Genomic DNA, 12,746 nt, shown 5'->3' with positions numbered 1-12,746 from the left:
TAATGGTATCTCTTTCTTTGTTGAAAGTATATATGTAACAACAGGAACAGTGCTAAATATAGCTACATAGATTTTTAGCAAAAAATGAAAATTACTTTACACAGTGTGTGAACAAAGTTGCTTGACCCAGATGCCTTAGCCTGTTTGCCCACAAAATTCCAAGCTCTAACTCACAGAAGTAATTTGGAACCATTAAAACCATAACCTCTGTACTGCATTGCAGTTTTCCTGTTTTGCAGCTCTGCTTTGAAGCTCTATGGGAACTTTGTGTTCTCTGTTCCTTGGCCCATTTATCCCTGGTGATGCTACATCAAAGAGCATGATGGTATTGTTTTAACAACTTAGTTTTCAACAGCTTTCAGTGGAAGGATCTTGTTACATTAAACTTTTCGGCCAAGAAAAAGACCCTTTAAAACTGTTTCAATAAGGCTGAGGTCCATTGTTTAGAAGTTAAACATTGCAGAATCTTTCACTTAGAGCTGCCAAAAGGAAGTCAACATCAGTGATATTCTCTGATGACCTTGGACTGAGAAGCAGTAGCACAAGAGTGAAAAGCTGGGAAGCAAACAACAGTTGTACTGTCAAAAAGTAGAAAAGTGCTTTAGGTTTAAGGGTTTTCTGTGTCCCACTCCCCCTCAGAAATCAAAGGTAATAAAAAGGCAAGAGGATTATATTTCCTCTTTCGTTTCTGCATTTTGATATTGCTGGCAGCTTATTTTTTAGTAGCGCCAGTAAAAGGCTGTATATTACCACTCTCACAGTAGAGAAGCACTATAGACAGTAGTATAAACCATAAAAATATCTGGAGGACGAACAGAACACAGAAAATATTTGTCCATAGCTTTAAACAACGCCCAGCTTGTTTGGCCTGAGATTCCTAGAGGAATCCTTATATTTTAACCAAATCCTTTGCCACCCTTGACCTCCCATACTCTCCCAGCACTCACTTCTGCCAAATTTTATCCTTAAAAAAACCACACAAGAACAACTTATTTTCTATTTATTTTGTTTCAATTCCATTTAATGAAAGCAGATCAGAATAACCTGAAAAGCTTCAGCAGTTGCCAGACTTTTCTGTTCACATTCATTATTCTCATTAATGAAAGTGGAGTGTGATGGGATGGGAGGAATGAAATGTTTGTAGAGCACTTCTGATATAATCTTCAACTTCAGCATTTTGGGCAGAAGGATGCACCAAGATGATCATGGTTAATAAGTGAGGAGAGCAATATTAAATTTCAAAATATTGCAATCATTGGTAAAAAACAGTCAACATTTTTAAGCACTACATAGTCTTAATTCAGTGCTATTAGAATATGCCTTTCTGCCCAAATGTTACTTGGTTCATACCTGCTTTTTCCATAAGTCAACAACTTTATGCAGAAGTTCATCATCTTCTTTTGGCCCGGGATTGGTGATCAAAAAATCTATATCATGTCCAATCTCCTTACCCCTAGAAGCAATAAATACCAAGAGGAAGAAAAGAGTTAAGTTCTTGTTGAATTTCACACTTTGAAAGATATTTTGCTGCATTATAATAAAGCTTGCAGCATAAAATCTTAAGATTACTTAAAACACAATCAAAAGACAATCTTCTATTTCTCTTATTGGATCCACCAATTTTCTCTGTTAAGCAATAATTTAAGGTTTTTGATATATTTTTGCTGTTGTTCAACTAGATACTGTAGATTCATTCAGTGATCTTAAATCTGTCTCTTTATTCCCCTTAAGTCCCAGAAAATACAGTTTCAGCCATCTTTAGATTAAAAAAAAACCATAACCAAAATACTATAGTACATGTTAAAAAGCCAGTGTGGTAACAGTAGAAAAAATTGTCAATCTGATTATTGCAGGTTTAAATATTCTTCTTTAGCTTTTGATGGACACATTAATGAACAAAATTGTAGTTATGAATAGTTTTGTTGTTTCTTTTTATGGCAGACATAAAATCTCTAAGCATTTAACATTTTTTTTAAATATAACCAATTTTATTCAGAGATTGAGCTTGATTTTTTCAAGAATAGTTGAGTCTTAATGTGACTGAAGGTTGTTTACTGCACCCACTAAATATTTCATAACTAAACCCATATGCACAAAGTTTATTAGTAAATGTCCATAATGAAAAATTTTGTCATAACCTTTGCTTTTCTTCATTTAAGTCTAAGCATCCATCCTTGCTTTTTATCAACTTAACAACCGTGCTAAACCTAAATCAGATTAAGATGTACCTATCATTTGGAAAACAGGCAAAAGCCTATCAGAATATTTCCCTTCAGAGGACTGCAAAAGAAATACAACGGTTCAGGTTTGGTGTAAATACTACAGCAGGGACTACATACACATCTATTTATGCGATGTAATCAGGCCGGACAAAGGAGAAAAGAGCAGAGGAGATATTTCTGCAATGAGGTGTTGTATGCAGAAGGTGGAGTAAGCATTTGAAATCTGGAGTGATGACACAAGTGTATCCCATGTCCAAATCCTTTTTGCTGTGTTCCAGGGAAAGTCCACTCTTGCTGGTGTCCAAAAGGGTACATGATGTGATAGTTCAGGCTTGTTTCAGATCAATGCTGTGCCCAGTGTTCAGAGAACTTGTGAATTGTTATACAAGCAGTGAAAATTGAGACTATAGAAACCAAAAGGTATGCTTTTTTGTATTTAATGAAATAGTTCATTTCCTTAAAATAGTACCAAAAACCGAATCTGATTTCTTAAACTTTAAAATTTGTAGGAACAGAACTAATCAGCAGACACTTCAACTACCATTTGTGTGCCAGGAAATCATCTAAGTGATGGATCATTGAATAGTGTTAGCAGCAAGATATAAGGAAATGAAAATCTAGGTTTTACATTTGACAAGCAGTCTAACTCACTATAATAAAACTATTGTGCTATGTCTGCAACAAAGTCAAAACTGTTTTAACAGGTGGAAATTTTTTCAAAAGGAGTTTCAACTAAAGCATCAGTCTAGGCTTAGAAACTGAACAGCAATTCAAACCCAAGAAGTTCAAAAACATTTCATATTCAAAGTAACACTTCCTGAATTATTTGCAGGATGACATTCATTATCTCTTCAATTACCATAATAATCCAAAGCTCTTACATAGCACTTTTTACTTACCTGTCTCAAAATGTGTGGTTTTTTTTCAAGGCAAAATTACTATTCCTATCTTAGAGATGCAGACAGTGGCATAAGAAAACTTGCCTTAAATTATGATTAAAAAAAAAAAAAAAAAAAAAAAAAAAAAAAAAAAAAAAAAAAAGAGAGGGAGAGAGAGAGAAGAAATTGGAAGCTGATAAATTCTTCCTCTGGTATCCAACACATGCTTTTTTTAGGTCAACCACATCCATAAAATCCAGCATCAATCCAACTATAAAAACCCAAGAAATACAAGGTGTTTCACTGGCCATCTATTTACCAAGACAGAGAGCACCTATTGGAATGCTTTTTTATTTGTGAAGTTAATGTTTCAATCTGATATGAAAGCACACAATATAAAATCATTGTTAATGTCAGAGTTACATTTCTGCTTCTCTTTGAACTAGTTCACATGGGATTAATTTCTGATGTAAATTGTCAGGTTGCTACTGGAACATTTAGTCTGATTTCCCCTAGTACTCTTAACCAAACAATGTTTCTTCCTAGAAAAATGTATCATCTTCCTTAAAATAGAAAAAGAATAATGTAGGAAATTAAAAAGCTGTACAATGTATCTTACTCCTGGCTTGTAAATCATGCAAAAGGATGCAGTGAAGTGCAAATAGATTCAGAACATCATTCTATTGAAGCTAAAGGGAATATGGCCCTTGATTTCAGCAGATTAGAACTTTTCACAAATAAGTACTTACATATTTTTGTGTACATAGAAACATACAACCATGGGCATACAGGATAGGATAACACCGAGGTGATCTGTCCCCAGCCCAGGAAGTCCATACGCATATGTATTTGTTTTTCAAGGATTAATTTTATATGCACATAAACAGCTCAAAGCTGCATCTAGTCTTCAAACTGGGTATGAAAACCCAGAATTCATCATCTGATTAAGTGCCTTAGAGATTCAACCTCAATCTCTCATTCATTCCTGAAGCTTTCCAACAGGAATGCTGCAGGCTGCAGCCTTTTTCAAATGCCATTGCACTCAAGAGAGTAGGTTACTTACATAGGACTATAGATGGACACCAACATGATCTAGAAACTGAATAATGTTAACTAAGCATCAACCAATTAAAAAAGAAAAATACTTCGTTTGGGGAAAAAACCCAAACAAATTAAACCACAACAATAACAAAAAACACAACCTGCCACCAAATTTATGCTGACAGTGTCTGATTTTCATAGAATCATTTAGGTTGGAAAAGACCATAAAATGCATGTTCTTGAAGGAAAACTCCAGTAGCCTCAGTGTGCATGCATAGTCAAACATATAATTACAGCTATAATCAAACATGCCCACATGTGCATACATAGTTCAAAGATTTATTTCTGACTTCTCTGATTTAAGGTTATATCTTAGGCTAGGAAGGTATCCTCTCTGCTAGGTGTGATTTGCTAATTCGAGGACACTGACCTTTGCCAAATATCTAATTAGTAGACTGACAGGGAAGAACAAGGCACTTCCCAAGGAAGCAAACAGAAACATATCTGTGCAAAGGTTTCTGCAACTGTGATTTCATGCTGGAGGATTTTGTTGAATGAAAGAAAGAATAATGTTTGCAATAGTCCCATTTCATTTGCAACAAGAACTGGGTAATAGCTAGAAAGAAGATAGAAAATTACCTTGTTTGTGACAGAAAGGACCTTCCAATTTACAATATAAGACTGCAATATTTATTTGAAGTTATTTCCTCAGGAACTCTCAATTACATATTCTGATCAATACTGTAAAGAGTATTAACAGCCACTGCTATCATAAATTACCAGCTAAACCCTGTACATCACACATAAGCTGTTCTTCAAATCACTGTCAGCTTTCGCTTAACAGTTTTCCTTAGTATTCAAGTCAGCTCCACATTTTCAAAACATTTAGATTCAACAGTGTCAATGCAATGGTGTTTCACATACATATAGAGTAGGTAGCAGAAAAATAGTCACTGAACTGCAAAAGCATCTCAACCGAAGTTAACTATCCAAAACCACTGACACAGAGAAAGCTTAGACAGCAGAGTGCAAAAAGTATCTGTTTGCAAGACTGACTTGCACTGTACAACAATTAATTTGTGAGTGGAGGGAGTGTGGAAGAGGGAACATTCAGCCAGAACAAACTAGGGGCATTCAAACATGCCAGACTCTACCACCACCTTCACTTGCTCTCGAGGTGCATGATCTTTGTACCTCAACCTTAAACATGACAAAGACTTATGATGGATGAGGATGCCAGAGGCAAGATTTTTCATCAAATTGGATAGTCAGGAGTCTCATCTACACCATTTATCACACAAGGATATAACTAAGCTTGCCAAAGGTTGTAGTTTTTGGAATCAGAGATAGCTCTGATTCCAGAACGCGTGATAAATATGGAGAGCTGTATGGGTTACCAGGTTATTTTTTGCAATGGATAATTACAAATCCTAGAACATAATTTTGTTCATGGTTATTAAAAAATGAATAGCAAAGGAGGATCCTCCCAACCTTACATTGCATGTATCTGTGGCAGGTCTCATCTGTTACTTCACCCTGAGTGAACAAATCCCAACACTGTCCACATACGCAGTCAGTCCCTGTCTTCTAAAAACCAAAGTAATGTCTGAAGTAATGAGGAATACAACAAAGTAAGATGTGATCAAGGCTCTGTGAAAAACATATGGCTCTGGGAACATCTGGCTTCCTGGGATAATTTCTGCTCTCCTCGTTTGTTATTTGGATCACATCCTAGCTGCCTTTGAAGGCAATTTGACACTAGAGGTCCCCAGCCAGTGTCAAAATTCATTCTCCTTTTTTTCTAGTGCCAGATAAGTGGTAATGTACTACAAGATACCAGTCGAGATGAGAAATGCCGATGTTGGCAAATACTTGCACAAACATTTTTGTAGCTGGACTTTCTAATATTAGTGCCTGGCATTTCAAGTCACCCCATTGGACATGGCTTGCACAAGTTCATAAAATTGAGAGTTGATTTAAAAAAAAAAAAATCAACAAACCCAAACTCCCTGACATTATATATTACATATCAAAGGAAAATCTGGAATTCCTATCTCTTGGGGATTAATTCATTCCTAACTGTACATCACATCTATTTGGGGGCATAATTAATATCTGTGAGACGCTTTAATAGGATGCTGATTAATGTCTGAAAGCAATAATAAAATTAAATTAACTGAAATAAATTCTGCCACCAGCAAAGATAATTCAAATTAAAACTGAATTCATGATATATTTAACTGAAATGTTATTATGGAGTTCTGAGAGATACTCTGACTCATTTTGAGACAATTTGTGGGTAAAAAATAATTGCTGTTGTAGCTTTGTCTGCAGAACTACTTTTCCCAGTTTAGATTAGACTGTCTCCAATATGAAAACATAGTGAAAACTGATCCAGTGTTCTCCTGGGAAGCTATGAATTTGGCTTCTACAAAGGCTTGAGTTGCCAAAGATACCATACAGCAGCTTCTTCACCCAGCCAAGTAATTCAAGAGAAAATAATCTGAACTACCTCAGTATTTGGCAAAGATTCACAGGTATCTTCTCAGGAAGAGGTGCTTGAGGGTGGACATTTTATTAAAATGCTATTTATCTTGCCTAGTGTAGCATTAATTCTAATTCACTGGAGGCAGTACATATTTTCCATAGCTGTGGTTGTTATTTATTTTTTAAGTTAATCCAACTCTGCAATGAAGCAGCAATGGAAAAAATCCCTTTCTCTTTAGAAGCAGAAACTGAATTTCTATGGCATATGGGAATATAGCTTATTGTGGATACACAAAACTAGCTGTTTTGCTTTCTTAATTATTCAGCAGGCTATCACTGCTATGAAGCAGCAGTAGTTTCTGTTCAAGGAGAACTTAAGATAAAAAATAGCAATGCAGAGAATTTACTACTTAAAAGATTTAAAAGTGTCACCTGGTACAGCAGAAGGGATCACATTTCTGAGTATTTCTGCGAGTTATGCTCTGAGGGTGAAAATCACTGAAGCAGAGGGAATCAGTGCAAAACCCACGCAACATCACTTAAATCTTACTTAAAATCTAATTTCATCCTCAGTGACTACACTGCCTCAAAAAAGTACAGTAATGTGTGCAGTTCACCTAGTGTCTCATAAAAGGCACTTTCAAAGACCAAGCATGTGGCACGCTATGCTTGACTCTGTGTGTCTCTTACATTTGTGACTTGAAAGAAACCTAGACACTGCTTCTCTGAGTACAAGACACCTGGGCACTCCTCTTCATGACAAGCCAATGTCTTTTTTCAAGCTTTGCTTTAAGAGATATTTGATGTTACTTTAATGCAATAAGAAAACACAAATCAGAAAATGGTTATTCAACTGAAGAACTTAAAGTAATTTATCCACTGATGTTATAAAGCTCTGATTAGCTGCATTAAAATTACTTAATGGGTTAAAGAGATTAAAATGTAAAATGTTGAAAAGACTTCCTTCTCTTCCACAGGAAGGGAATGAACAGTGAACAGCAGAATATGTATTAGTTTCTGTGGACTTTCAGCCAAATGGTTATTTCAAAGCATATTCAGTTTAAAATGAATCTGTATAAGGATTCTTCTATACTTGGATATCTAAGAAAAAAATTGTGTTGTGGAATATTAAGAAAAAAATAAGTCAAAATTTGAAGACACACCAAAAAAATTACAGAAAATCTGATTAACCTACTTTTGTAGTCATTATCTTGACAACCACTACCCATTACTCACATGCTGAAATTTATTCCCTTCAAGCTCAACTCACCTTTAGAGCTGCTAAAGAAAACAAGAAAACAAATAAAAACAAACAAACAAAAGTTATGTGAATAACAGAAATGGAATTAAATTTCAATTACATTTCTTACCCTCTATTGATTATTTGTATAAAACTAGTCCTCTACTACTGTGACAGCAAAATAGGATAATGGCCAGGTGCGTATTTAACTTATTAAATGTACCATACTGATCTGTCACAGTTTTATTCAAAGTCATTAAACACATTGCTAAAGTTTTGCTTTTGCTGTCTTGGCAAATCCTTTAAATTACACTGCATTCCAACCAAGCATTTCAAATGACATCACAGAAACTTCCTGCATACATAAATTTTGCTGAGTGCCAATCAATGGTGAAGCAAAACTTCTTCAACACTGTTTGAAAAAGATACACACTCCAATGAGTACTGATGTGGATTTGGGATCTCATATATTCACCTGAATGTAAGATTATGCAGATGACACTTTAGTCTTAAAACAACTATCTAGTTTCTCATGTGTAAAACCTACTGTCAGCATATTCTATAACATGGAAGCAACCTTGCTCCCTCTTAAGAAGCAGTCAGCATGACAGTGGTACAGTAGCTTTAGTTACCAGGAATTGTAAAATGTTAATTATTCTGAAACCAGCAGGAAAAAATCCCAACATATTCCAATATGAAAGAATCAGACTTGACTGGAGAGAAGGTGCATTTTTCTTATTTATAAAAGCAGGCATCTCAGACATCTTGAAATACCTCTTTTTGCCTAATTTGAAAGCTTAACAAAGACTTCAGAATTGTGCAAAACCAAACAAGGAAATTCAACTACCTCTGCTTATGAAGAATACTACAAAGAGATCAGCACACTCAAAAATGCCAGATGTTTCTATGAACTCCCAGGTGAACTTTGGGGGGGAAAAGAAAAAATTAAAAAAAAGGTAAATAAAATTACCTCTCCTTCTCTCCAACAATAACTCAATTTGAGACAATGCAACAAGACGGTTAAAGGATTTTAGGACTTGTCTGACTTCTTTGGAAATAGCTGGTGACCAGCAGTTTTCAGGACTGGCTAACACAAACTAGGAGTGAGATGGACCTCTGTAGATCTGGAATATTCATCATATATAGGCATTGCTCTGATTCAAGACAAAGTCCAGTTCTGTGTCCACCTTCTGCTGTTGTGCTGCCGAAGAATGAAGTTTGCCACTGTGAGGTATTTAGGTGAAGTAGTCAAGATCTATAGGTTACATATGTACTCCAATGCCTAAAGATGGAACTGAACATTAAAATGCATTGATATTCCAGATTTGAAATCAGAAAGGCTTCAATTTTTCCGTTTCCATCTCAGCTGGTACATAATCTGTTCAGCTGCCACATTTTAAGCAGCATTAGCTGCAAACCAAAACCTCAGCTAAGCAAGTTATATATTGCTAGAACAGTAACACAGTGAACTCTTCAACATCATTAATAATGCAGCAAAGAAAACAGAAAGGTCAGCTGCATTCAAATTATTTACTGAAATAAGTAGACAACAGTCTGCATTATTAATTATGAAAGCTGTATATTTTTAAAAATGTTTTTATGAAGCTATTTGGCTTGCTTACATTCCTTTAACAAAAAAAAATTATTATCTTGCAACTGAGGCAGTTTCCACTTAATATTTAGATTTTTATTGTCCAAGAGCAAATTTTTTTGGTTCAGAATTATATTTCTATTCTACTTACTCAGAATCTCATTAATACATATAAGCTAAAACTTAAAAGATTACATATTCTTTTGAAAGAAGGAAGAAAATGGTATTTTTCTCTACTGAACTTATAACAAAATTAACAAATTGTTTCATAGCAACAATTTTTGCTATATTGAAGCTCTCTGGTCATTGATTTAAAACATGCATTCAATCCCAGTTCCTTTAATTCTATCTAGCTAATTCTCTTGAGATTTTCAAATGGATTATTCCTTTGTCATATTCCTTTGTCACAGAAACTTTCATCAAAATGTTCTTTTTCATGCATGTCTTCTTTGACATTTCCAGAAGTCAAAACATACACTTTGAACAATTTAAAAGACAATATTCATGTTCATGCAAGGCAAAAAATGTGCATTTTTAGAATATCTGAATGGTATTAGATGTTCAGCCTTGGTTCACTTACTAAGAAGTGATGAGACAATCTGAACAACCAAAGTACTATAAATACAAAGGTTTCTATTTGCTTTGTGCTCAGCTGTATTTGAAGTTACATAAACATGACAGTTTTTCTATTAATATTCCTTGAACTGAGAAATAGATTGCTTGCATACACTGGGGAAAAAAATTAAAAAAAATAAAAATTGTAAAAGAATACACACACCCCTGCACTCCCCCCCCAAAAATAATGAAATTCTAACATAAGACAATATTAAGTTTTCTCTGAGTTCTTGGTGCAATAGATGAGGAGTGCAATTAACTGTTCATGCTTTTGGGTAAGTTACAATGACATAAGAAGCTGATTTATGAAGCTCAACCTCCTGGCATTTTGTGGCAATATGTATAATTCTGCTTTAGTAGTGATTAAGATACTATATTCCATTGGATGGAACAGATTAATACAATATCTCCTAGCTTCAAATTTAACAGTTTTTACCAGCATATATGTGAGTTTGAGTCTAGCCTTGCTACCAAGACACTGAAGTTTCACTCAAGCACTTCTGAAAAATTATGCATGGTTTAAAATTCAAGCATGTGTACAATCCTTTTAGTTTTAATAACACTTCTCATTCACGTGAATGTTTAGAGTAAGCTGTGAAGTCTTACCAAGATGGGCTGACACGGGTTTGCCATAACTACACTTGCATACCCCTACTGCAATAAGGTAGTTAGGAATTTCACAGAAACATAATCTAGAGAAAATTATACTTCTCTTTTTGAGACCTGATGTGGCTTGTATAACCTACTACTTTGTCTAAGGGAAGAGGGATTTACACTTAAGCTATGGGATACATTTAGAAAACTAGAATTTTACAGGGAAAATAATACTTACTATTAAAAGGAACATACTGTATACTAGCATTATGGGATTCAACCACTACACCTGATTAGAGATCAGTTTTCAAACAGAAATTGAAATTCAAAACTTGCCTACTTGGCCTGCATCAGTGTTTTGCCAAGATAGCTGGGTGAGTTCACAGTGTTATCCTGCAGAAACGATTGTACTCTTTGGACCAATATAGGTTAATCTATTTGAGAAAATAATTTAAACTCCACTGGCAAAGGAACATTGCATCTCCACAGAGAAAGGCTGCCAAGATACACTACATATATAAGCATACCAGAAAAACCTTTTAAAGTGTAGACAAGCCTGTCACTAAAGCTACCTTCTACCTTAAGTAAATCTCTCCATAGTGAAATCTTACTAGACTCCTTTACAAAATCGCCTTGCTCTGGTCCAAGACATGATCCTCCATCAGTCTAAGGAGCTCATGAAGTTGGTGTAGTTAATTTAATCCTAAATTGAAAACTTACCTGATTATCGTTAACCAACTTCGTTCATTTCCAAACCATGGCAAGGCGATACTCTGAGAATATAACTTTCAGGTGCTCTCTCTGTGCCCTTTTTCCTGATCCAGATGTTAAAAAACCCTAGCCATATTTTCAAAAAGTCTTTCAAAGAACCAGTCATGTCATAGTTCTCTAAAGTCTTGTTCTGTCTTCATTCTGAATATAATCTTTACTCCATCCTGCACTCTTTTGTGACCTGAGGTAACAGGGCATTTTAAGGGCATCTTCATTGTAGTTACATATTTTTATTTCTTTAGGTGAAATGTGAAGATGCATTGGTCACCATTTCTTGCCAGTTCAAATTCTAAACCAATCCTTCTATTTTTTCATTATTCAGCTGAAATCAGTGTCAAGGCCCCCACTGACATTTTAGCTAAAATGTACCAATAGGTTGTTCACATTTCATTTATGATATGTGAATTGTGGAGTTATGATCTACGTGTACAAGTCTGGATATAGTACTATTTATGGTAGTGATACAAATGTATATAATAATATCAACCTTGGGACCTTTCATAAGCAACACTGTTCAGTGGGAATATTGCTACTAATACAGACAAACTAGGTGCAACTGGACACAGTAACCTCTGCAGTGAGATCAGAAAAAATGTCTTTACTTACCAACAGAACTGCGTCTAGGAATAGCCAAGAAAAAAAAGCATATTTTCTGCAGTTGTCAATCATTAGCATAATAATAAACCTTACAATATAAGGTTTATTAGTTTATTAACTAATATGAGTTTATAAACTTGCGTGTCAGAAGACACAATCCATAATGTTTGAACCCTCTGGTTGCTCTAAGCATAATATAAGGTCACTGGTGCTTGGAGCTTTTCCCATTATTATCTGCCAGGAAAATTTGCTTGTACTGTTAACGATCTATACAGCAACTAACTAACCTATAAAAAACTTTGACTTTTGCTAAAAAGTAAACCAGCAATGAGTAAAGTCTGCTATGAATGTCCTGTTTTCAAGCCAGCTTTCTAGGAATAAAACATGATAAAGGCAATGCAGTATGTTATAGTATAATTACTAGTTCCTCTTCAAAACTGCTCACTAATAGAGAGCAAAATCTTCAAAACAAATTCATCTCTCCAATGTAGATGCCCTGAAACACTCATGAGTAAAAGTTCCTAACAAACAAAATTACCATAATGTATAAATAGTAAAAAATATATTGAAAACATTTGAGGCATCAGAAAGCTCTCAGATTAAGAAACACAAATTCAATAAAGACTGCAAACAAGACAAATTTCTACTTCTCCACTGAATTTCTTAGGGTTAGGCACTGGAGTTTTAAGTAAAAAGAAGCTTAAGTACAA

At 34.8% G+C, this 12,746-nt stretch overlaps 1 protein-coding gene across 1 annotated transcript in view; it reads right to left on the bottom strand.

The window, feature by feature from the left end:
• The window catches only part of DNTT (DNA nucleotidylexotransferase), a 73,160-nt gene that overhangs the window by 25,363 nt on the left and 35,051 nt on the right, over window positions 1–12,746 (bottom strand). Inside the window, exon 8 of the mRNA XM_010000049.1 lies at window positions 1,375–1,453. Within this exon, the coding sequence (XP_009998351.1) occupies window positions 1,375–1,453 (79 nt within the window). The remainder of the gene's footprint in view (window positions 1–1,374; window positions 1,454–12,746) is intronic.

This window comes from Chaetura pelagica, unplaced genomic scaffold (genome assembly GCF_000747805.2).
Source record: "Chaetura pelagica isolate M959 unplaced genomic scaffold, ChaPel_1.0 scaffold436, whole genome shotgun sequence".
Lineage (NCBI taxonomy): Eukaryota > Metazoa > Chordata > Aves > Apodiformes > Apodidae > Chaetura > Chaetura pelagica.
This window is presented reverse-complemented; position numbering and strand designations above follow the sequence as displayed.